The 27,102-nt window shown below is 38.8% G+C and overlaps 3 protein-coding genes across 4 annotated transcripts in view; 1 reads left to right on the top strand and 2 right to left on the bottom strand.

Moving 5' to 3' along the window:
* The window catches only part of LOC132105985 (mothers against decapentaplegic homolog 3-like), a 36,534-nt gene extending 29,473 nt beyond the window's left edge, over positions 1 to 7,061 (bottom strand). Inside the window, exon 1 of one of the 2 annotated variants that reach the window (XM_059511575.1) lies at positions 6,618 to 7,061. In XM_059511575.1, the coding sequence (XP_059367558.1) occupies positions 6,618 to 6,820 (203 nt within the window). In that variant the 5' untranslated portion in view covers positions 6,821 to 7,061. The remainder of the gene's footprint in view (positions 1 to 6,617) is intronic. The other variant, XM_059511570.1, reaches the window with a different exon arrangement.
* The window catches only part of LOC132106046 (TIMELESS-interacting protein-like), a 135,206-nt gene that overhangs the window by 72,814 nt on the left and 35,290 nt on the right, over positions 1 to 27,102 (top strand). The gene's annotated exons all lie outside the window — the stretch shown is intronic.
* LOC132106037 (mothers against decapentaplegic homolog 6-like) lies at positions 16,615 to 22,946 on the bottom strand. The gene is made up of 4 exons (XM_059511649.1): positions 21,631 to 22,946; positions 20,694 to 20,750; positions 20,475 to 20,552; positions 16,615 to 17,478 (listed from the first exon to the last, which is right to left on the bottom strand). The coding sequence occupies exons 1-4, from the start codon at positions 22,313 to 22,315 to the stop codon at positions 16,937 to 16,939; spliced, it is 1,362 nt and encodes a 453-aa protein (XP_059367632.1). The 5' UTR covers positions 22,316 to 22,946; the 3' UTR covers positions 16,615 to 16,936.

A 27,102-nucleotide genomic window follows, 5' to 3' on the forward strand; every position in this document is an offset into this window, starting at 1 on the left:
TAAACCTTCAACCCCAGCAGAAGCCGCAAACCCAGAAGCGGCCCACGCCCTCCCCTGGGCAGACAGAGCATTCCTGAGGGCTGACTAACCCCACCTTAAACAACACACACACAGACACACACACACACAGGAGAGACGTACATGAGCACACGCTCAAATACCTGCTCTCAGTTCACAGACTTGCTTAGACACAACAACAGAGTGTGTACTGTACACAAATAGTATGAGTGCGCTCACTTCCAAAACATAGAAACGCACAAACACAAACTGTAGTGTACACAAACTCACATACGACAAACTATGTCACTAATCTTCACCACAACTGCAGTCAGACTTGGCACGCTCTGCTTTCTCCATCACTTGGGTGCTACAGCAACCATAACACCCTCAGGGAATCCACAAACACCTACTGTATAGATACGCCATCAGTTAAACAGGACACAAATGTGAACACAACCTTCATGTACAAAAAGAATTACATTTTACACTAAAAATAGGTAACTACATTCAGTAGGTCTAAGTTGATCAGTTGTCAAACAACTAGTGCTTAGCAATTTGACCAAAAATCTTTTTTTTTGTTTTTTTGTATTCTGGCAGCTTGACGGTTTACCGTGTTTTTTCCCTGTGCCTTTATATTAATCAGAATGCGTGAAACAGTTGCAGAACCACTGCATTTTAATAACGATGCAAACAAACATGTTACATATAGGCTAGCATTATCAGTTTTGATGAAAATTAGATTGTATAAATTCAACATTTAAATCAAAAACAGAATGGTCTGACCTTAGCTTTCTCATTCATTCTACATCTAAAACATATCTGAACAAAACATAAACAGCAGACTACCTGCATGAGAAGCAGATTCACTCTCTGACAGCAGGAGGCGCTTATGGAACAGCAGCAATATAGCGTTTCCTTGGTTACTGCTGTAAACAAAGCAGCGCTGCGCTTTTAAACGCTACATGCATTATACGGATGTAAGATGAAAAGAAAATAGCATCTAAACTTTTCTGAAGACAGATACATTTATATAAACCCCCAATTCAGTATTTAGAATTTTCTTCCTACATTTCGAGCATCGTGAACAGTGAGCTTGACCTGCCTGCTACAGTATTTTCTCCTCTTTGTGTCCGTCTTTCAGCATCTCTGGCCTCTGTTAATGGTCATTTACAGACTAATTCTAATAATAACATAATATTTCCACACAAATGGCCATTGGGAAAATTATTGCAGTGCAGTTTGTGTGCAAGCACGGAAAAGAAGAAAATCTGAAATAAAAACAAAAAATGTCCGAATGATCGGTGCATCTGTGCTCCACTGTATAAATTTAATATTGATTAATCATAGTCAAAGCTACAAAGTTACTTGCAAGGACGGGTATTTGCCCTTTCAGGCGGCTCGCACGCATCAGACACACTGCTGTTCACAGAGAGCACAGCGCACGAGTACTGAAAGGAGATATCTTTCATGACCAAATGCTTTTTATTCGTTTACATTTTAAAATTAACATGTCTTAAATAAACAAGCAAATTATAACATTTCGTGACGACGCTGCAGAAGCCCGATCGGGCAAGTGACAAATCCATCTACTGTCCCGAACATCTTTTATGCTGATCCTGGGCCATTGGGCAGTCTTTATTGTCGAGCCCTGTCAGTAGTGTGTAGTTTTTTAATTTTTGTACATTTATAATGTTTTATATTTTTAGCAGCTGTGCTGCTAAAGTGGGGATAGACTGCAATGGTCAGACTAGCTGACTGTTAGATGACTATCAACCATCTATTAGGGAACGGACTACTTTCTCTAGTCCAGTTTGACATTATAGCATCTGTGCTTTAACTCACTGTGCTTTAGTTAATTGCATGGTAAGAACTTTCATGCAAGTTTCCCATTTTACATCCATTTATATTTATGTAAATGCCTTTTATCCAAAGTGACTTACACTGCATTTTAAGGTATACAATTTATCAGTTCACACATTCCCTGGAAGCTGAAATCATGACCTTCATTGCATTCATCATGTTTTACTGTTTGAGCTGGAGAAATGCTATAAAGCACTGCCCCTACAGCTATACACATTCAGACAGACGTCTTTGGCTGTTGCGTTGTATCTCAGACTGTTCTGTGTCTCAGAGCCACATCACAAGTTGCATTTTTTTTTATACATTTTGTGTCTGATCTCCTGCATACGGTTACATTCAGTTGTACTCAGTGAATTCAGGATCAGGGGAAACGAAAACCAGACTATTAGGCCTCAGGGTTAGTCATTCACTCAACCCACGAACTAATCAATACTAAAAATATGTAGTTTTACATACCCTTAACATGAATCATCACTAATACGCCTAACCGCAGATTGCTGCAGGACAGTCCCGGTAATACGAGTGCAGCAAGTTGCTTTAGATAAACATGTTAAAAGACTATGACAGGTCTGAGGCCAAGGGTGCTCACATAGTGTCTTTACTGTTTGTTTCAGCCATCACTTCAAAGGGTTGTGAAATTTTTTCACACTGTCTTTCACTCTCTTTTCATCAGCTGCCACACAATAACTGTGAATCATCAGACAAATTCACTTCCCTCAAAAGAGCGGCGCTTTGAAGGCATCACCCTGGTCGAAACAAAACAACCCTCGGCACATCAATTACAAGCCAATGACATCCTATCTCCATGTTTTATCAAAGCGCTTTTGAATCTCTGTATACTGTATAGAGTTTCAGCATGTCAGACTTAAAGTCAGACATCTCTTCAAGGCTCAGACTCTTTCAAATGCCAACAATAAACTCTATCGCTGCAGCAGAACACATAGTATTTCTTCGCTGATAGGCGACTTGTTTGAGAATTTGGCTGAATGCGCCTACACAATGAACAACAGGTTTTATTCACAGCTCAGATGCTTTTGAAGTCATTGTGCGTAGAGTGCAAAAGCAAACAAAGTATGTAGGGTTGAAAAATAGTAGGCATCCCAGAACACAGACACACTGTGGTGCAGACATCCTCTCAGGAAGTCTATGTGGACTCTCCGATTAGGCTTCGACAGGTGTACGGCAGGCGAAGGGAAGTGTGACCGTGGTATAATTATGTTTTTCCCATCCTGCCTTGGACAATTTCAATCTGTCTTCCATCTGCTCTTTCCAATGCTTCTTTCGAAATCAGTGTCCTCTTCAACTCATTTATCTCTTCATTGCTCTTTCTCTGGATCTCCAGCAGGCTGGGACAGGATTCCAGCATGAGCTGCATGTGAGGGCAAGACAGGATTGTGTGGCCTGAAGCAAGTCGAGTGTGTCTGAGGAATCTGGATCCTCCAGGAGAGTGAGGCAGAATGCTGTATCACAAACGTGAAGGCTATACCATCTACAGATCTGTCCAAGAATAGAGTTTTGGATTGAACTAGGGCTGGGCGGTATATCAAATTTGTACGATATATCGATATTTTCTTTATAAGCGATTCGATATGAGCCAATACCATTTATATCGATATACTGTAGTTTGATAGGAGTGCATCTGAAAATATAGCGGAGGACACAGACTGAGCTGCTGCAGAGAAGGTGCAAAACATGTGACAAGCTTCATTTTAAGTCTTTAAAAACTGGTAAGACATAGTATCGTTTCACATCTTAGTTTAAGTGGCTCTGCCCATCATATGCTCTGACAGAAAGGCTATTCTCATGGTTTAATATGTTTGAGATGTGCTGTCTTCCTGAATACATAACTTACATTTCACATATATCCTCCATCTGTAAATGTTAGAAAGCCATGGAAATGTTTCAGTTTTTCTGTCAGAAGTGCAGGAGCCTTCTATTTTGGGATTCTCTGCTAAACTTCACAGACTTGAGTGATCAATGTTACAGTTTTAGATTAATCAGATTTTAACCTTTTTATGCTAAATAATATAAAGGCTTACATGGTTACATTCACTTTACTTGTTTTAATATCCTTTAAAATGTATTGTTTTGTTGGACAATATTGGCCAGTATGTGAAATTATATATATATATACATATATTAAATACAGATTTTTTTTTATCCAAATACAACAACGAAAATACAGAGATATATACCATATATGGCAAATCGGCCAAAAACTAAGTCTTCATTTGTTATGGTTTCTGTCACCACTGAGCTCTACCAGAGAAGCACCAGTGGGTCACACCACAAAGCCACAGGCTCAAACTCCCTTTCCCTCCGGGGTGACTCAGCCTGATCTCTGGCTGAGAGCCCTGCTTTCACTGAGCTATCTGTTGTTTGGAAACAACAACCAACACAACAGTGCTGCAGGCTTGGACCACAGCTGCATGGCCCTGTAACACCACATGATTATGGAAACTTCAAATTTGGAAAAGAAATCTCAAAGGGACTCTATTTTTATGTCTATAAATGTACATGTTGACTGTAAGGTTACATAGCTCTTTCTTGTGTCTTCTAGTTTTTGTTGTTGTTATTTTTATTACATTCCTTTAGCCAACCCTGTTAAGCAAATAATATAGTACATTTAGTCAAGCAACCCAAATGTGTCACGAGTCAAGACAATGACAATACAGCTTATGATGAAACTCTCCTATGAGGTTAACCAGCATAGTAATTCTGTAGCATCTGGTTCCATTTCAGACAGCTACCTGTGATTATTACAAGCCTGCCACAGCCATATCACCCTACAGCCCAAGACTGGATACCCACTGAAGCTAAGCAGGGTTGAGCCTGGTCAGTACCTGGATGGGAGACCTCCTAGGTTGCTGCTGGAAGAGGTGTTAGTGAGGCCAGCAGGGGATGCTCACAGTGTGGTGTGTTTGGGTTAAAAAGCCCCAGTATATTGTTGGAGAAAATATACTGACAAAATAAGCAACGTCCTTTGGATGAGACGTTAAACCGAGGTCCTGACTCTCTCTGGTCATTAAAAATACCATGGCACTTCTCGTAAAGAATAGGTGTGTACCCCCGGTGTCCTGGCCAATTTGCAACCACTGTCCCTCGTCAATCATGGCCTCCCAATGATCCCCATCAACTTGACTTGACATGCAGAAACTAAGAAATTAATTTTTCTATTTAGATATTTATTTTGTTAAGGCAAATTAATGGTCTGGTTTCTACAACTTTCGTGGAGCAAAAATCTGGCTTAAAACATGAAAGAAATACAGATTTGACATTTATCGTGATAATTATCAATATCGACTGATATGAAAAAATTATTGTGCTAAAAAAAAATTTGCCCATATGGGTGATATTACCAAAAAAAATAATTAATTCTAGGGATGTGTAATAGATTAATTATTTTTACTTTACCAGACTGATACAATTATTTTTGAAATTTCTAAGATTTGCTAAATAATGTAAAATGTTTGGTTAATGCAAACACTGGATACAAGAGATCATGATAACTACTGACCAATATAATGACAATATGTCATTGTTTAAAAGTTTGAGGTGGGATTTTTTTTTTATGTTTTAAAATAAATGTTTTCTACTTTAATGTATTATAATTTGTAATTTAATCCTGTGATGGCAAAGATGAATTTTCAGCAGCAATTACTCCAGTCTTCAGCATCACATGATCTTTCAGAAATCATTCAAAAATGCTAATTACGTGCTCAAGAAACAACTTACTATTATCAATGCTGAAAACAGTTGCTTAATATTTTGGAGGAAACCTAGTTATTATTATTTTTTCAGAACACTTTAAAGAATACAAAGGTCAAAAGAACAGCATTTATTTAAAATATATATTTTTGTAATATTATAAATGTCACTTTTGCTCAATTTATTGTAATTTAACTTCTATGTACTATTCAAACCCTATGCTGGGAAAGTCTGTCTATAAGAAAACATCTTACGGCAACAAAAACCATAATTTACAACAAAACTTCAGTGACCTCTAAAAAGGAGTTCTCAGTTCGCACAATGTTTGAATACATCAGCAGAACAGGATTTCAGGACCAGTGTCTGTGCCAGGTTCCTCTGAACTGAAGTGCTGATGTACTGAAGATCTGCTGAGTCTAGGCAACCCTCGAGTGGCTCATAAGGGCCAAGACCTGTGAGCAGTTGGACAGCATCGGACTGTGACATAACAAGATTAACCAGTAACAGCAAAACAGAGAGGGAAAAAACAGCCAAGGACAACAACCTCCATCCCATATCCACCGACGAAACACACTCACGCTTGAGAAGAACAACAGACCTGGACGTCCTGGGCCAAACATGCCACTACATCCAAAACATAAGCTCAGAGTTCAAAACACACCGGATAGCCCAGACACAGCAGCTTAAACTCGGGTTATATAACCTCATCACAACCCAAACGACAACCCAGGCACGGGAAATGTGGCTTTATAAAAGCACAGAGGAGTATGAAGTTAGAGTAAATCAACAGGAGTGTCGGAATTTGATCATATAAACAGATAGGAGCTACTGCACTTCAATAGTATGGAGATGTTGTTTATGATTACGTAGGAAACAAAAGAGTTGATTACTAAACAGAAGAGGCTTTTCTGCTTTCTTCAACTTTACTGTGTCTTTCCGATGTGTTTTTTAAAGACAATCGCTCAGCTAAAATCCCGACAATAAAACAGCCCTTTCCCACAACCCGATGTTTCCTTCAGTGGAGTCGAGGATGTTTTTACCGCACTCACCGTGGTATGGTGATGCACTTGGTGTTGATATTCTGAGTTGTGATGGCTTTCTCGAGCTCGTCCAGCTGTCCCGTCTTCTTCAGCTTCTTCACCAGACTCTTGACGGCTTTTTCGCACCATTTCTCCTCCTGTCCGTTCTGCTCTCCCTTCTTCCAGCCCAGCAACCTCTTCACGATCGGCGGAGTGAACGGTAAGATTGACATGATGTTGAATTCAGTTCAACGTTGCTCTATAGCGCAGTGTCGCACGCAACTCGGAGAAAAACTCGGGATACTTTTTTTATCTTCAATGTAATCCGAAGGCGGTATATCAAAACAAACTGCTTAGCGGTCGATAGTAAAATTGACAAAAGTGAGAGGCACTTGAGACGTGACCGAGACACGGTCTCAAGTTCAGCGCTCAACAGCAGCACAGCTCCGTCTCTCTCATGATCATGACCATCCAGCATAGTGCGCGCCACACACCACTGCCAGGACATTCATATCACTCCGCGCGGGGAAATAGTTCCTCTATCCCGTCTGGATAAATTGTACAGCACTTTCTGCGAGAGAAAAAAATCAGTGCCGTAGTACCTCATCTGTCTTTAATAAAGCATATGTTTTTTGTGCAGTCACAACTAAAAAAAGTGAAGTTTACTCAGGTTTAATGTCATCCGCTTTGCTGTGTCTGTGCAGCGGCTTTCTGTGACGTTTTACGATTTTTAAAGGTGCACTGTTATTTCTCATTCAAAAGTTTTACCCCTAAAATAAACGAGTAGTACTTTTTGAATATATATTTAAAATCGTGTACAATCACACGAAACGAAGGCTTAGGTCATATATCAGTATCTTGATAAATTACAAACTCACTTGTGTACACAAAAACTTATGTATAGAATGTCAAAGATTTAGTAGCAATGTCATTAATTTGAAACGAGGACTGAGTTGAACCTCCTGAACGGTTTTATTGCTTCCTCCTGTGCCATTGTAAATGCTCATAAAACCTGCCCAGTAACCACTATTAGACAGTGACAGACAGGAAGCGAGTTAAACAAAACCTTGCTTATCATTCACAGACTCAGTAAAAGCAATTGCAAAAAAAAGAAAAGAAAAGAGCAACATTTTCTTTTACCTCTCCGGTCTGTGAGTGAGGGGACATCCCACCGAACTGAGTATATAGCGTTTAATTAATCTGATACTGGGCATGGGCTTGGGCTTGAAAGACACTACGCTGAGCCTCAGTGGCCTTGCCTCAGCATAAAGACAACAACATGCAATCATACACGTCCCTATATGTAGCACACACACATTGTACCAGACACATTGAAAGCACAATAAACAAGCCTCAAGAAAGAGCTATTTTTCAGAATAAAAGATTGGGGACATTTTACTGCACTTTATTGTGTTAACAGTTAGCTAATACATAGATAAGCTAAGATTTACGTCAGGTAAATTCTTGTAGTGTGGCTTGTGGTGACATCTTATGATGAACATAATTATATGTTTTGATTTTGTTTGTGTCTGTCATATATTCTAATTACTGATCATCATCTTTAGGAACACACACACACACACACACACACACACACGAACATATGCCAGTGGGAGTTTAGGTCAGACGTGTCAAGAGAAGTGTGTGCAGCCAAGGGCCAGCTGTTACATGCAAAGTGAAAACACAAGGGCCTGCACTAGTCAGATATGATTTATCCTTATCAGATTGAGCCCAAGATTTTTTGGAATGTTAGAAAAATATCTGTATGATAAATCTTCATTTAGTTAGCCAAGTAAACCTGCATGTATGTGCATGTGTGTGTGTGTGTGTGTGTGTGTGTGCGCATGTTGATGTTCATCATGTATCCCGCATGACAGCGTGTGGCAGGATGGAGGTTGTGAGTGTTAAAATGTGCAGCTTGACTGCAGTGGCCAGCATGAGCTCAGCACCTGTTTATTCCCTCAGGGGCTTCGGTTCCCAGACAGCTGGTTTAGGGGTGTGGGGGGGGGGGGGGGGGGGGGGCTTGTAGTTTGTGGGGGTAGGGGGCAGATGGGATCTAGAAGAGTGAAGAGGGGGGATTTGGGGCTATATGTGTGTGTGTGTGTGTGTGTGTGTGTGTGTGCATGCATTCGTCTGAAGAATTGCCTCACACAAAGGGCAAGTCTGCATGAATGAGTAATGGCCCTATACAATCTGATGGCTGATGAGGGTATTGTGCATATTTGGACTCAAGAGACCCTGGGGAGCTGCAAGATGGTAAAGAAATTCAGAGGGGGGCGAACTATGTCCCAGTGGAGGACATGTGTTAGAGTGATAAGATGAAACTTAGGTCTAATCAACAGTGTTTAACACAATACTGTGTGTGTGTGTGTGTGTGTGACTGTGTGTGTGTGTGTGTGTGTGTGTGTGTGTGTGTGTGTGTGTGTGTGTGTGTGTGTTTACGAGAGTACCTGAGAGGTTTGCAACTCCACAGGGTGTGATTAAGGCAGGTTTTATGGCAAACATAAGTAGGGTGTTACTGTATGTTGAGAGCCATCACACCATGACAGCATGAAGATTCCAGGCAGTAGAGCGCAAAACAACCCAAGTTTTTTGCTATTTTAAATCCATCAATCTGTCCACAGACTCACACAGATCCAAAACACAACAACAGGCATACGCCTACACACACACACACACACACACACACACACACACACACTCCTCCATAAACCTTTTAACTTTGGAGAAAAGCCACTCCTCAGTCACTGTCATAAATGCCTCATCCACTGTGCTGTCATATAGACTCATATTCAGAAGTCTTCATATTGTAGACAAAGAATGAAGGTCATACATCTACAAACTCAGACTCATCGTGCTACATTCAGCTTTTGATCTGAAAATTAAAGTGATGTTGTTATGCTTGATTTTTTATTTCTCCAAAGCACAAAAACAGCTAAAGTCATAAATACCCAAACTATATATAATTATGGTACCTGTGTGTGTGCACGAAGAAACTAAAATCCTACTGTATATCAACACTTCTTGCATCCATTAAAATACAGCACTTCCATCCCTTTTCATGTTAACAATTAGTAAATGCTGTTCTTAAGCATTCAGTGTGACTAAAATTCACTGTTGGAATAAAAAGATACACAAGAACACCCAAACAAATGATTGGCTGAGTTATTTTGCATGCTGTAGTCACTCTGATTGTCTGAAAAAGACACTGATAAGCTCTGAGGGCTGTGATAAATCTGGTCACCACCACTTAGTCAACACCAGCCCACACTCCGGTGTCACGTAATATGACGCTCTGGATTTGTATTATTGAAGGAGTGTGCTGCGTTGCAAAACCTCCAGTGACTCACCATGTGTATGTTTCAGTTTTATTTATCTGAATGAGTAACAGGGACTAAAAGAGTGCAGACCCAGCATGGAGGGCATATATTTTGTGGTTGATATGGGCCCAGAGATCTCCACACCCATGTGAGGATTACCATGATTCACGTGCTGATGCGTGCACAAGGCTGGAGATATGACTCCTCTATTGTGCTGAGTGTGATGCATACTGGTCTTAGCACCAATGAGTCAAAGTGAATAGCCAACTGTGTGTTGGAAATACAGAGGGTGGAATGACATGGATCAGCAAGTGCTGACTAAGATCCAACAGAGACCATAAATGGTGTTGAAGATTACCTAATTTATATAGATAACCCAATTTTATCTTGGGGGATGCAACCAGACAAATAAAGGTCTTTTTTTTTAGCTTGCCCCTAACTATTTTAACAACCACTCAGCTGGTTTTACCAGGGTTTTATATGGTTTTATAAACTTTATACTTTATTGCTCAAACTGCATTCAGCAGGGCCAGCTGTTAATTGAGGATTCACAAGCAGACCAGCGGCACCTGGTGGTCAAGATATTATGAATTGTAACAATATGTTTTGGAATACATCTGCTTTCTTGGACCACCAACCTCATGTGGCACATATATATAGTATAGTATTATCCATTAATACGTTTATTTATTTTAGATGGGCCTTTTTCTGTCTAATTTTGTCACCTGCTATTAGAGTAAATTTGAGTGATGGACAAATCCAGCACAGTACATTCTCAGCAGTGTTGAGGGCTGGGCTGTCGGAGTGAGTTTAGTGTGAGTGGATGCAGGACCCGGCTCAGGTCTGCTGCTATTGGGTGGGGTCTGAGAAGCAGGGGCTCCGGAGGGGCTTGAAGCAGCTTTACAAGCGCCCTTTAATCCACACTTAAATACTGTTGTGTGCACTGCAAATACTCTTAAGAGGAAATAACAGACATTAAAAATATTACTTGAGCAAACATGGGGTCTGAACGGTCTTGTCTCTTTAGCTGTTGCCTCACACATGGAGAGGGATAAACACAGCCCATTACAGAAGAGCTTGATCGTGGAATTCTCTTTAATTAGGCACAAGTCTCTATTTAGAGTAGCAAAAGCCAACATGCAATTCACTCCTAAAACTTTCCACTTATTAGAATAATAATGTACATTTACTGTAATTTACTAACAAATGTATAAAGAGAGACATGCATCTCATAACTCATAACAATCACATTTTATGTGTTTTATAAAGTGGACTAAAAACTGCTGATAAAAGCATCACAATAATCCAAGGAAGCAACAATATGGATAGAAGACTAGTATTTAGCTAGAACCAATGATATGAAACTAAAAACATCTTAATGATGAGTTTGTTTCTTTCAAATACACAGCCTATCACAAGATGTTAATTAATCAACTGGAGACATGTGGATTACTTGTGGATTATTGGGATGTTTTTATCAGCTGTTTTGACTCTCATTCTGACGGCACCCAATCACTGCAGAGGATTCACCAGTGATGTTGTGCTAAACTTCTTCAAATCTGTTCCAATAAAGAAACCAACTCATCTACATATTGGATTGCCTGCCTTTAGTCACTGAGGGTGACTAAATTACAGCAACTTTGATTTTTTTTAGGAGAACTATTCCTTTAAACTGGTTGATGGCAGGTTTATTGGTGGTCCAAGACAGTCTGCTAGTTTGGACCAGCTAATGACCAGCTAGAAACCTAGCTAGCTACCTTATTCTAAAACACTGGATTTTTCAGCAAGGAAGGCAGACATGAAAATTGCTGACAGACTATTTGATTAGACTATTATGAATAGTTCAGCTATCTTTCACATGTCTTAGGCAAAAGACTCCAGGCATGTGGGTTGAAAAAAATTAATCATGGTTAGGCAGCGTTTGAAACCATAGAAACATTTCCAGGGTCTGCTAGTATAATTTTGGAGATTAAACAATACAGCGAATCACTAACGGATCACACAGCTATTTGGGCTGAGCTCCAACCCCTCATGAATGGAAGCAGAAACAGCAAAGGAAAACATCTGAGGTTGCTTGGCTCCAGTGAGCGTTCACATCTAATGTGACTTCCAGGAAAATATTGACAAGCTGCATGGCCAGTAGCCAAAACATGATGCCAGAGGATTGTCCTGCTCCTTCCAAAATGTTCTTACCGACTTGTAGTTAGTTCAGAAGCCACTAGGTGGCAGCAAGTGCAGATAATTGATGACAGAAGAAGTTTTTACACCTACCTCACTCCTTCTCCCCAAAAGACATATTTCTGAAAATAAGAAAATAATAATATATGCAAAATCTAAAATCTAAGATATGTCATATTTTAAGTATGAAAAATATATTACAATTAAAAATAACATGACAAGAACCTTATATGATGTTATATTTTTGAGGTGTTAAGACTTTAATAATCTGGAGACACTTATTTAGGTAGTTGTGATACTTTATCCCTGAGGGACTTTATGACAGGCCTGAAATACTGCTTCAATAACACCACAGGATGAGACAGAGGAAGAGAGAGCCATTTTAGGAAGGAATGCCCCCCGCTCTGGTTTCACTAAGCGAGAGAGTGTGAAAGAAAGAGAGAGATGATGATGATGATTTATAACAATATACTTTTAATTTTAATTTTTAAATAAGGATTTGTTAAAATAACACAGACTAACATACGTTACATATTATACCATTGTCTGTTGTAGTATGAACCTCATCCTATATAAAATTCATCAGGCACAAAATTAATTGCATTAGTAATTATTTGCCTGTTTGTTGGCTTGTTTACTTGCGTATGTACTTACGTTGAAACTTATTCAACGTAATTAAAAAAAATTAAAAAATTAAAATGCCTTGTGAATAAATGCCCTTGACTTGATGCGAGCTCATACTACGACAGAAAGTGTATTATAATGTGTGAAGTATGTTAACCTGTGTTTTACACATCCTGAAAAAAAAACAAAAAAATCTCAACTCCTGGCAGCATGTGCTGGTCTGCTCGCCTATACATTACCTTTCCTATCATCATAAGTTGGCATAGTGTGGATAGATGCTTGTGTCTGCCTAAATAATTGAATAACTGTCTGTCCTCGTATGGCTGAATATCATAAAAATCATTTATGGCATTTATTAACTTATATACACAATTTTTCGCTCATGTCTAAGTAATACAGCACATATAATGGATTATATATATATATATATATATATATATATATACAGTATATGTGCTGGATTACTTAGACATGAGCGAAAATTTTGTATATAAGTTAATAAATGCCATAAATGATTTTGAAGGCAAGCAATCAATCTGGTTTCTCATGTATTCATGTGTATATATGGTATATATATTAGTGTGCAGAATGTTTGCTAGCAACAAGCATGTTTAGCTGACACTATTGAAAGTAAAACTGATGAGAAAATGTCTGACTGTGTACGGATGCCCACTCTAGTGGAGCCAGTCCGTCTGCCGGCCGACTGCCCTCCTGGAGACTCGAGAACATCCGATCCTCCTGTGGAGAGAGAGAGCGAGAGAGAGAGCAAAGATGAGAAAATAGAGAGAAAGAGAATGGTGGTGGTGGTGGGGGGGGGGGGGGGTATGGGGGGTTCTTGCTGTGAGTGTTTTAAATATCACATTTGCCACCTTATAATGTAAATATATATTTATATTTGCAAGATATACAAATCTAATTAAACATCCTGAAATTTTGACTATGCATGACAGAAATAGGCAAATACAGTCAGGCACTTTCTAGCCGACAACTCATAGAAAATAATAGACTAGACTAGACTAGAATAGAATAGAATGGAATGGAAATTTAATACTTAACATTCACATATAAATATATATTAACAATTTTAGTTAATAAAATGAGAATGTGCACTGAAAAGAATTAGTATAGGATTTACTTTGAAACAATTTTCCCTCAGAAATTGCTAGTATAGATTTCACAAATAATTATAAAGAAACAGCACACTGTACACAAAACTATCAAGGAAATAAACATAATATTTTGAAAGTCTGAAAAAGTATTTTATTTATTTATTTGTTGTAAAATGTGCTCCTATAATCTTTTTTAATTTGCATTCGTTTTTACAGTGTATTAGTGATGAAGGAAAAGCTGTCAACAAATTCTGAAATGTAATAGTCACTCACTGATACACACACACAAACACACACACACACACAAAACAAACGCAAAGAAAAACGCCACTATGTGCCCATCAGGAATGAAATGAAGAATGGATTATCTTCTTTATATATCAGTGTGGCCAGTCTGATAAACACTGGAGCTGAGCAGCAGAACTGTGTCTGGCTCCATGGGGACCGTATTGATTTCTCTGCTGCAGAGCTATTGACAGGAAATGCTGGACAGTCCACAGTTCCTCAGTCTTTCATAAAGTACACTATTTATTTATAAAAACCCTGCAAGCCTTTAAAAATAATAAGTCAAAATAATATGATGAAGCAAAGACAAATATTTTTCCTAAGCAAGCAAAACGGCCAAAAGACAACCACCTTTATAGACTTAACCAACAATTTGGGGTATTTCAAACTGCTTCTGAGATTCAAATTCAGGACATAGATGAAGAGAGAGAGGATTTTCAAAAGAAGTAAAAAGGTAGGAAAATGTTTTTGGCAGTGCTTTAGGATCTGGGTCTAGCAGTGTTGTGTCTGAAGGATGTTTAAGGAGCAGGCCGTCCTGAGCCAGCCTTCCAGTCTCACTATAATTACGACAGTGGCTGACAGACATAGTGCTTAAAGAAACCAAACAGAGACGGGATTAAGAATAAACAGCAATACGCCTACAAGCCAAACTCTACACACAGAAATGTATATATCACAGACACATCACATACATTTATGGACTTTAAATAATCTAATAGTTATAGGGACTGCTGGATGATTTAAATGAAGGAAAAGGGGTGAAAGAAAGTAAATGCTAAATATTATATTTAGATAATTTCCTGATGACAGAACGATTTATGATGCTGTCTACTTTTATTTCACCCACCATGCTACATATTTTAATAAAGAATAAGAAACAGAGACAACTGGGGAAAAATAATCAGCTGATATGTAATTAAATGGTTTATGTGACATCATAATGGCGCCTCTGCATTTGCTGGTTAAATCTGCTTTAGTTCTTTTCCTAAGGTCCTCAAAGCTCTATTGTGCCATAGAGATTTCATTAAGTTGATCCTTTCAAGCCTTAGTCAGGAAGGCTTTTTGAATCCATGGATTCAATAAGCAATAACTTTACAAACTTTGCAATGGTGATTTAACAATCACGCATTCATTAATTTTAGTAGATTACCTTAAATTCACCCCAAAATGATTATCTCTCTTTTCATAAAAAGGTGGTGTTTGTCATGTACAAATGAAATCCACAGTCACTCAAACTGGTGTTAGTCTAACAACAGAAGTTTTGAAATTCATGAGATACAAAAGTTAATTATATTAGGCATCTCAAAGAAAGGCAATTGTTTGATTTTACAGCGTGTCGTTGTTAAATCAGTGTATAGATCATTCTCTGGGAATATCAATTCTGTTTACATATGCAAATGGCAAATATAAGAGTTAATTCTTTGCAAGTTGCACGTGTGATCTGGTGTGGTTGAAACCAAATCAGAGCAGCACTGGCTGAGCCAAAATCCCCACACACTCAGAATCTAGTTCACCGAGAGGTCAGCCCACCATGGAGTTAAAAACACCATGGCCAGAAAACCTCACGCAGAAACACGGCTGAGAGCCAGAGAATGTGACAAATGAGAATGTGACAAATGAGATCAGAGATTCATGCATATAGGAGAACAGACAATATTATTGCCATTTTTATAATCACTTTGACTGTTGAGAAACCCTGAGAATGCAATGTTGATTTAAAAAGTTGAATCTATTCAAATCCTCCCGGAAAGCAGCATCAACTATTGAGGAGACAAACAAGCTAAATGCAAATGCTTTTGGCTTTTTTACTTTTCCGTTTCCCTGCACAGATACAAATGTTCAAAGGTGCTTTTTCCTCTTCTGTCTCCACAATCATAATAGGGTGTTCACAGAGCTGAAGAACGTGTCTGGAGCTGGGCGCCCATGGCAGTGTGGCGCAGGGATAATGTCTATGTTGCTTTCTGGGAGTCCTGGTTTAAAAAGGATGAGGTGGGGCCAGGCAGACTGCTGAGTAAGCTAGCCGCTACGTGGTCGCCCTCTAGAACAAACAACGGCACGAAAAGAAAGCCTCCCTGAACCCCAATCCATTGCAACACTGGAAACAGAGAGCTGTGACACTTAATGAAATGTGTGAGCAAAGTAATGGTCACTTTGAACTTTCAAAAATGGAATAAAAACATTTAATTCTCCTTAAAAACTAGCAGAGTTTTTTTTAGATGGTTTGAAGAATATATGGCCCGCTCTAATGACGAATTAAGTAGTTAAACTTTGAAGCCATTTGAAAATATCTTTAGATAACAACCTTGACTCATATTTCACAGAGGACTTTTTGATATGCCATAATATTTCTATAGTTTTATTCATGAAGTCAGTCTTTAGTCTTTAAAGTATTTTTAATGTGCATACAGTATATTGTTTTTTGAATCTTTTTAGTGTTGTTTTTGAGGGGGAAAAACTTTATCTCTGTGCAAACCCTCAAATGAAATCCTGCAGGCACCCATCCAGTATATAAAATCAATGTAGTACAATATTACAAGAATCAACATAAATGTAAAAAATGGCACATTGTAACATACAGAATTTGGAAGAGAATTTCTCTTGTTTTTATTTACTCTGTCCATCCATAGACATTGCATCATACATAAATAATTATGTTGTAAAAATGACTCAGTATTTACAAGTATTCCATATAATATGTTTATATAAAACTTTATATTAAATTTAGATAGATTACTTTTGGGATTGTGGCAGCGGGTGTCTGAACGTTTGTAGTGAGTGTGTGCAGGGTATGGTAAGAGCGATATATATGTCTGCATTTGTTGATATGTATACGTTATCTGTGATTGTTCAGTAAAATCTCTAACCAGCATGGGCATGATGTAATAAACTGTCTTGAGTAGCATGGTCCCCAGCCCTTGGCAAAACTGATCCTCACACTGTTCGGGTCATATGGCCCTTCCATGTGCATCAAATCACTGGGAGGTTGAATTTGGCACGATCTCTCATAGTCAAAAACTTTTATGGAGTAGCCTGGCATGACTCTCCTCACAGTCAAACTCAGGTGGGGGTGATGTTCCAGAGTTGGGGAATTCACAAATATAGGGTGCTGACTCCGGTTGTAGGCCCATACTCCATCGGGCTCTTTGCTGAGGAGGATGCCGTGTCCGATCTTGCCACGTGTGCGCTGGACGGAGGTGGAACGCAGAGAGGGGGGGAGCAGGCCCAAGCACAAGCCTGTACCCTGAGGTAGGTCATAAAAGATGCTAAGAGAGGCGTCATGAACTGGGTACAGACGGCCCACGCGTGTACGAAGCTCCCAGTATGCCACGTTACACCACTGATTCTGAGGCAAGGAGGAGGAAGACATATTGACATCTGTGAAAAAAACAAAACAGTAAAACATAAGAAACTTGAATTAAAAAAAAAACATTTTTAAACTTTTTTTGTGTAAAGTGTCATGAGGTTTGGTGTTTCTGAAAGCCACTTTCTACAGTAATGTGTTGTCATGACAAGTAAAGTCAATGTTTTGACCACTCTCACTTCACCTCTCTTATTCTTTTTGATGGTACAGAGTACATATTATTCTTTAAATCTCCAATCCTATCAGGAGAGAATTCGAAACTGAAGAAGCAACGACCCCCACTAACAGGCCCAAATCTGTCATCTCTGACTCTAACACCCCCCGCTCCTGCCTCAGCATTCCTCTCTCCCTGCTCGGGGCCGACTGGGGCCCCCTCTCCCCCTCAGAGGGCCAGCATTCAGCTCTCTGACCACTCAGTGAAGGCTCGCGACCCCCTGACCCCCCAGCCGCCAGCCTATCCAGTCTGATTAACTCAAACACAGACTGATGGCATTATTTTGCTTCACAGGCTCTATTGAGGGAGAAGATCTAAAGTCCTGGGCCTGTGACCTCATTCTGCTCAGTCTCAACCCTCTGTGGTTCAAACAGACAGCAGAGGACACACTGTTAATGAAGTAAATTTTGTTACTGAAATACATGATCATTATCTCCAATTCTCTGGCCGCTCTCTTAGTATGTGCCCACAAACTTTCTTCCTGGATTTGAAATAAATACAATGGAAAAACTGTGCAAAATAGGAAAACAATGCAAAAGACCTATCAGAAGTCATCTTTTCATCTGCTTTTCATAGAGTGCCTCATTGTTTAATTTTCATATTTAACTTAATTCGATCGTATGCAAAGACAACCAAATCACATATCTGCAGCCTAGTTTAATCCTGTAAGCAATGCCAATGTTATGACAACGTTTAGGAACTTTCAACCTCTCCTTTAGTAAGTTGTTCTGTTTTGCATGCGCAGTTGTTAGTGCCTGCAATAGCATTCTTGGCGCTTGTGTGCCTAGCCTAAACCAACACCACAAAATGAGAAGGGGAAGGAGAGGAAGGAGTCTTGTCTGTCCTGCTGTGCCAAATATTATATCTCCCTCCACATATTAGACCCTTCCACAGAGCCAGTGAATGGTGGGGGGAGCTTAGAGGGGTGATAATGGAAATGCCACCATGAGAACTGCCAGAGAACACTTCTAGTATTTTCACAACTCTAGAACAATAGCAGCAGTCATTCTTTCTTCATTCTAAAATAACACTTGAAGGGGCAGTTCACCATCATCATCATCATTACTCATCCTTCTTTAAACCATGAACAATAATTGTATTTCTTTAAATCCATACAGGTGAATGTCAGTGGGGTCCAATGTTGTTTTGGATCCCATTCACTTATATTGTACAGACACTGCAGTCAAAACATAACTCATTTGTGCTCTAAGGAAGAAAGTAAGTCATACAGGGCTGGGATGACATGAGGGTGATTAAATGATGATAGAATTCTCATTTTGGATGAACAATCCCATTTCCTTCATTTTTAGTGACATAATACATGGAAATTAGGCAAACATACACACTTCCTTATACTGAAGGACAAATCTTTTTTGCCAGTCATTTGTTTGCTCATTCCCCTGGATGATGAATTTGTGGTTGACTGCATATTGATCCCTATCTAAGATGAGGCTAACAGCTTGTGTCAGAATGAAAAAGCAAAATGATTCCTCCCTGTCACAATACTGAGGAGAAACTGAGAGAAATATGCAGACAGACACATGCAATCGTGTATAAATGCAATTACAATAAATCAGCCAAAAACCTAACAATCTAAAAAGCCTTAATATATATGTCCCTTAAAATACAGGGGCAAAATAATTTTCCAACAACTTATAGAGTCTGTTCTTTGTCAACATCTGTAAAGCATCTCCGCAGAGACAGGCAGGATTTCATTAGTTAAATTGCGTGTTGGCCTGCGCTCTGTCAGGAAGAGGGGAAGCCACAATGAAGCCTGTAATTTAAACCTTATTTTAAAATGCAACTGGCTGCTGTGCCAGGGCTTGCATTGCAAAACTCAGCAGGAAGCAAAAACATGAAAATAATGGAGGAAAGAACATATGTGACACACCAAAAGAGGATCTTGTTCCTTGTCTTCAGAGCTCTATATTCTGGGTAATAATAACACAGCACAGTGCTGATAAGAGCTCAGGAGGCCCTGAGTCCCCCAGTGAGCATTCTGACAAAACTGCCCATTGTTGCCCATAATCTAATTTTGACTCAGCGCTGAAAAGTTGCTGGATGACGTCTAAGAAGTTTCAAGAACCATCAACTAAGCACTGAGAGTTTATGTTCAAATATGAATGTCTGTATGTATGATAGAGAGAGGAATGCTTAGCTGAATAAATGCTAAAAAATATAGCATGGCTAAGCTAACTATTTGAAAACAACCAGTTGCAACCTCAAGTCTGAACCAAAGCATCACATTCAGTATACACACTAACATATATATATATATATAAATAAGAGACTGGAGTTGGTAAGATGTTTATTTATTTTTTTTATTTTTTTGAAAGAAGTCTCTTATGCCAACAAAGCATTTTTTTTTAATCAAAACTACAGTAAAAACAGAACTACTGTGAAATATCATTACAACTGGAAAAAAACTGCTTTTTATTTTTATATACTTAAAATGATTTCTAAGCATTTAAAGTTTAATATATTTAAATGTATTCCTGTGATGGCAAAGTTTAATTTTCAGCAGTATTAAATTTAGTGCTTATTATTATTATTATAAATACTGAAAATGGTTGTGCTGGATAATATTTTTGTGGAAACTGATTTATTTTTCTTTGGATTCTTTGATCAACAGAATGTTCAAAAGAACAGCATTTATTTGAAAGAAATCTTATGCAACATTTTAAGTGCAGCTTAAGTATAAGCCATTTGATATTGAAGTTGAATAAAGGCAGTAGTTACTGAACACACTTTACCCCCTTTTAAATGCATTCATTTACTTAAGACTTGCACACCAACCTGAATGGTCCTGTGACATGCCACGAAGTGAACGTGTGGCTTCCATTTCTATGTAAGGCATCACTGGGAGGGAAGAATCTGCAAAATGACAAGATAAAAAAATATATATTTCTCCATTTTACTGCTGTTAAAATACATGACAAACAGGGTTAAAACAACATACTTTATTTCAAGGAATATTTGCTTATTAAATGAACCAAGAAAGACAAAATTACTTACTCAGTGGCTTATGTTCTTGTAAGGGGGAGATGTGGGAGTAGGGAGGAGGAGGTGTGTCTGAAAATAGAGAGAACGGAGTTAGATTTTTCTTTTAACTAAGCATCCCTCTAAAACTGAGCACATCTCTGACTTTTCAAGGCTATAAAGCCAGACCTTAACCTAGAGATATAATACTGTGACAGCATTTGGCACAGCATTTCTTCAGCAAATGAGGATGTTTCCGGCTGGAAGGAAATTACAGGTGAAGAAGAGCATCCATCAAAAAGACAAATGGATGTGTCGTTATGTGGCAAGAATGCATGGAATCCAATTAAAAGTGACCTGTTCTGAATCACATTATTACAGCTGGTGGAAACACTGCAATTTTGCTAATGCAGAGAATGAAATCTTCATGAAAAACACTTAATATATCAAAACGGTTAACCACTGAATATTAGTGTTGGTGCTAATGGACTGTATTGTCATTTTGTATCCATGTCAAGGTCTCTTGTAGGACTATAGTGCAATTCATACTGCTTTAGACATTTATTTTTGATGTTGTGCAGTCACTAAACCAGCATGTTAAATTTTTTAAAGTGTGTATTTTTTCTTGACCCTTTTCAATTATTCAATAATTCAGTTCTTTATCTACAACAGTTCATTTAAACACAATGTTAGGGTAGTGTTTTTGCGAATAGGGAGGGAGCAGAGAAATTGAGAATCCCAGAGGGATTCTAGATGGGAATTCCGCTTCCTGTACAGGAGTATCACTGTCCCAACTCTCCTCCCTATATCCAAAACCCCTCTAGAAGCATCAAAAAGACCAACCTGGATTGGTTGGGAGACCAACTAAGACCAGCAAACAAGTTCTGCTTTTTTCAGCAGGGATGAAAACACACTTCAAACGAACAGCACAGTCATTATACCCTTGACTAAAAACATTTAGAGGTTTCCTTACCATCCTTGACTGGTCCACAGACACGACTGTAGTGATGGGGGTTGCAGCAGAGGGTCTGACTGTCCTCTGTCCTGAAGCTCTGACAGTGACAGAGCGGTCTGAGGAGAGAGGAGAGCCGCAGGTCCGGCCAGCGGAAGAGTCGACACAGCAAGTACTGTGGAGACACCAGCTGACCTCCAATTCGCACTTCAGTCTGTGAAACCAGAACACATTCACTTGGCATCCCGCCTTGAGACTCCACAACTTCCAGTAAAACATCCAGAGACTTCTCCTTCAACTTTTTGAGAAACGCATAAGTGCACTTCTTGAGTTCTTGCTCGGTCGCGGCACCATTTGTTCGTTCCCTGCCACTCAGACTGCTATAGTTGTTGTGGTTCCTATGTTCTAGGCGACAGGCAAGTCTGTTTTTGCCTCTGGGGAGGTTTCTAAACAAACAGCATGTTACCGTCCTGCACTCGCTCCCCTCGTTGAGGGGTCCATCATGATCAATAAGGATCCCCGGTTCCTCTACGCGTTTGCTGCACGAGCCCGCATAGTTTCTCGGTGCGTATTCCGTTCTGGGGATTTTCTCCGGGTTGCTGTCACTCCAGTTATCTGGACCACCATCGCAACCTTCTTTATCTGCTGTGACCAAACGGCTTCTCCAGAGTCGCCGAACCAGACCCGTGCGTCTCGTCCTGAACATACGACAACTTAAACAGTTTGCATCCGTTTTTCCAATGTTTGGTCAGAACCGCTGAGACTCCAAACGCTCGCGCGCTTGCTGTCCGACATCAATGATCTGTGCTCACATGCACAGCCAAGCAGAGCCTGAGAAAAGCCCAACATTAGACTCCACTGCTACAATATATCAGCACTGTAGCAAATGGATGGCTAGAATAATGATAGGGCACTACATGAGGAGCGGTGCATCCAGTCTGTAAACATTCCCCAACAATATGAGAAACTTCTTGTTGAACAACACGAAATGCACGACATGCAGAAAAAAAACTTTGATAATCTCCGAAACAGACCCTTTTTTCAAGCGAACCTTCTTCAGCGGTTTAATGACGCTGAGGAGCACATTAATGGATTTTACTATAATCCTTATTCTGGTTCCACGCGCTCCCCGCGGAAGAAAATGATTGTGTTGCGACGGCAAAGTGGTCGATACGGGTGGATAGGCGGACGTTGGATGTCTTGATGCTTCGTTCAGTGTTTCGAGCGAGGCTAATGGGATTCTTCGATGGTCTTTCGCCGTTTCACCCTCTTTCTTCTTCAGAAACACACACACGGGGCCCCCGAGGAGAACGGTGGAGCCATTGGTTGATTCTCATCATGTGCTCGTCTAGACACTTTGGCGGCTGCGAGCCGCGCTGATTGTTGCGCAAACACAGTATCAAGTTTCCGAACTCTTAAAGGAGCAACATGTACCTGTGTGTGTGTTAATTAAATAATATTACAATATTAATAACAACAAAAATTGATGCATTATAGCCTACATTTATTTAGTTTTTATTTTTATATTATAAAAATACTAGTACTACCACAACACTACAATTTAATTGTTGTGCAATTGTTGCACTATTATTTATATATATATATATATATACACACACACATATACTGTATACCCCTCTTTGCTTTGGTGAATGACATAGCATACATAAAAAAAACCCTTGCTGCAAATTGTCAGCATCAAGAGCAAACTGCATAGTGCTCTTCCATTCAGTGACAGAATCCTTGGGCTTTCCCCCTTCACTTATCATAGGGGTGATAACTGTTGTAGCCTGGCGTCAGGCTAATAAGTCCAGCTACTCCCATCAAGTCTCTTAGATAGTCTATCAGCAGAAGTCTGGAGCAGAGACAGAGACCAGCACCAAACCACCCCCAAAAATAACCCCAGTCCATCCAGTCCAGACAGACATGGTCTTGTTGATGGGGTCTAGCAAGACCCAACAGGAATAGCATGTCAACAAGCCCCTTATTCCTAATGGACCTTAGGGAAAGAGGCGAGACAGTAGGAGAACGAAAAAGAGCGCGCTCACATCCCTTAAGGCCTTTCCTCAGGTGAATGGCGCTAATTCCATGAATACTGTCAAAATGCTTTAGAGACAAAAACAAAGTCAAAATACATTCAGTTGACACAAGTACAACTAATATGGGCTGAAGCGAGTTGAGCTGAGATTGCATAAGCTGATGAAAACATCTCCAATTCAACTGAATGCATGATTAGACAATGTAAATAAGCTGTGTGGTAAGGACCTGATTTGCTGGTGTGGCCTATGGTAGCAGGAAGTCGTAGCCACAGACAGACATTAGTGTAATCTGTCTCCTGTGGAAGGTTCTGGCAGTCAAAACAGATTTTCGGCAAGGAAAACCTCATTTATGGTGAAGACAAGGAGACAGCCAGAGACCTAAATGAATGTCTGCTGTGTAAATGTGATGCTTCTACGTGGCAGGAATATGCGCATATGAAAAAAATATCTGAATATCTTTAACAAAAGCAGAATCCTCTACTCCTCTGGAAATTTTATTATTATATATACCGTACTTATACTGTAAGGAAATATTTACTTTAAATATATTTTCTGTAGCTGACAATATTAACTAACATTAACGATGAACAATACATCTATTACAGCAGTTATTAATCTTTGTTGATAATACATAGCTGTTCATTATTAGCTCTGTCCATAAACGTTTTTTCACCTTAAAAAAAAGAAAGAAAATCCTGTCATATTCTCATCCTCATGTTGATCCAAACCCATAGGATTTTGGTTAATCTTTGAAACACAATATATTTATTTAATGATACTTGAGAGATTTCTGACCATTTATTGAAAGTCCAGGTAACCAAAACGTTAAAAAGGATATAAAGACATAAAACAAATCTAAGTTGTTTTATAGTCTTGTGAAGTCTTGTGAAGAGCTTTTGCTGAGCTATTGTAAACTGTTGAAATTGCTGAAGGTGTAAACGCTAGACAGTAACGCTACTGTCTATTTGTGATTTTGTTGTAAAAAGTTTTTTTTGTGTAATATAGTGAACAGCGGAGATCCAGTAAGCACAACATTAGGCCTCCAAAGTTAATTTACATAAACCATTTACATCTTAAAGACGACTACTAAATGTCTGTTTTATGTGTGTTATAGTATAATTCACCATTGTCAACACTGCTTTAGATGAATGTAAGTAATGTAAATGAACAAATGAATCTACATAAAGTAATTCAACATGAGTTATCTATTTCATTTGTCCTTTACTATTGTTGATAAACTGAGGAACAGTTCTGTTGGATAAAAAGCAAACACATAAGCAACTACCTCAACATGTAAATGTAATATTGAGCAGATAAAATACAGAGGTAACGTGCCTCTTGTCTGGATGTTACAGGGACAGATGAGACACACGTGTGTTATCCATTGCAGAGTGACTGATGAAGGAATGCTGCCATCAAAGGCTCTCAGTAAGTACACTACAGACATCAATAAAACAGCTTTTAAATCTTAATTGTTACAGTTTATTTTTTTTACTGTAATTTCAAAGAGAGCTATTACATCACTTTTCTGATTCTTGATTTCTGTGCATTTGCTGCAGATCTTTTGTGGTGGAGCAGGACCAGCAAGGAAAGGTGAAAATTGTAGATTCACACTGAAGGCATCAAAACTATGAATTAACACATGTGGAATTATATATGGAATTATATACATAACAAAAAAGTGTGAAACAACTGAAAATATGTCATATTCTAGGTTCTTCAAAGTAGCCACCTTTTGCTTTGATTACTGCTTTGCACACTCTTGGCATTCTCTTGATGAGCTTCAAGAGGTAGTCACCTGAAATGGTCTTCCAACAGTCTTGAAGGAGTTCCCCGAGAGATGCTTAGCACTTTTTGGCCCTTTTGCCTTCTGTCTGCAGTCCAGCTCACCCCTAAACCATCTCGATTGGGTTCAGGTCTGGTGACTGTGGAGGCCAGGTCATCTGGCGCAGCACCCCATCACTCTCCTTCTTGGTCAAATAGCCCTTGATGCCTTCAGTGTGACTCTACAATTTTCATAGTCATGAAAATAAAGAAAACTCTTTGAATGAGAAGGTGTGTCAAACTTTTGGTCTGTACTGTATGTGTATATATATATATATATATATATATATATAATTATTTATTGGTCAGCATTTATCATTATTATTGTTCGTAAGTGTTGGGGTGGGCTAGTAATGCATTCTGGGGTAATCTTAATTTCTAAGTAGTAATACTTAATTGTTGCCAGTATAAATCAGTCTTCTCCAAAGGCAAGATCTTTGAGCAGCTGATCGATTACTCCTTTGTGCAAGCACTAAGGAAAGCATTCTAGGTAGGGTTGTCTTGTTACTGATGCTATGAGCTATGCATCTGTTCCACTTATCTTCTTTTTAATATTATTACTGCAGAACTTATCACATACAAGCTCAGGGAGAGATGGTTGTATCTTTAACAATGAACAATCATAATGACAAAAAACAGAAAACATAAATGTAATAGGTTTGCATACATCATAGTATGAGATTATATACACAGAAAAAAAGCTTAAATATCTTTAAATAATCATAATATTCATATAATCAGTGCATCAAAAAAGACATTTTTTTTTAATTATAACAAATAATATTTTTGTTATAAGCCTGAGGAATGGGAGTTAAATTCACCAAGAAAAAGAGGAAAACAAAGGAGATTTAAGACAGTTTTGCATGTGGATGTACTACTTTGCACATAAAATAAAGAAAGAGATACCGATTTTGTGTTATCATAATAAAAAATAATATATTTAAGGATTAAACTGTGGGTCATATTAGTAGAGTTAAAAATATAAAAACTTAAATCCACTAAAAATTGATTGGTTATATAAGGTCACAATAAAAGGGTAGCTGTTTCTTTCAACAAAAGCACAAAAAAGAAATATTTACAGATAGATGAATTAAACCTGTCGAGCTTATCTTTTAGCTTATCTTTTATCTCGGAACACAGTTTAAGATATTTTAGATTTAGTACGAGAGCTCTCAGTTCCTCCATTGAAAACGTATGTACGGTATACTGTCCATGTCCAGAAAGGTAAGGATATCACTTAACTGCAGTGTTTTGAACTCGCTCACAACAGACACGGAAGAGAAGACAATGATAAATAAAGTCATAGTTTTTGCTATTTTTGGACCAAAATGTATTTTCGATGCTTCAAAAAAATTGACCTTCTGATGTCACATGGACTACTTTGATGATGTTTTTCTTACCTTTCTGGACATGGACAGTATACCGTACACACAGTTTCAATGGAAGGACAGAAAGCTCTTGGACTAAATCTAAAATATCTTAAACTCTGTTCCGAACATTAACAGAGGTCTTACGGGTTTGGAACGACATGAGGCTGAGTCATTAATGACATAATCTTCATTTTTGGGTGAACTAACCCCTTAAGTAAGTACTTATTGAAATTAAGTACCTACTCATTGAGTATGCCTTT

The sequence above is a fragment of the Carassius carassius genome, chromosome 2, assembly GCF_963082965.1.
Source record: "Carassius carassius chromosome 2, fCarCar2.1, whole genome shotgun sequence".
Taxonomy (NCBI): domain Eukaryota; kingdom Metazoa; phylum Chordata; class Actinopteri; order Cypriniformes; family Cyprinidae; genus Carassius; species Carassius carassius.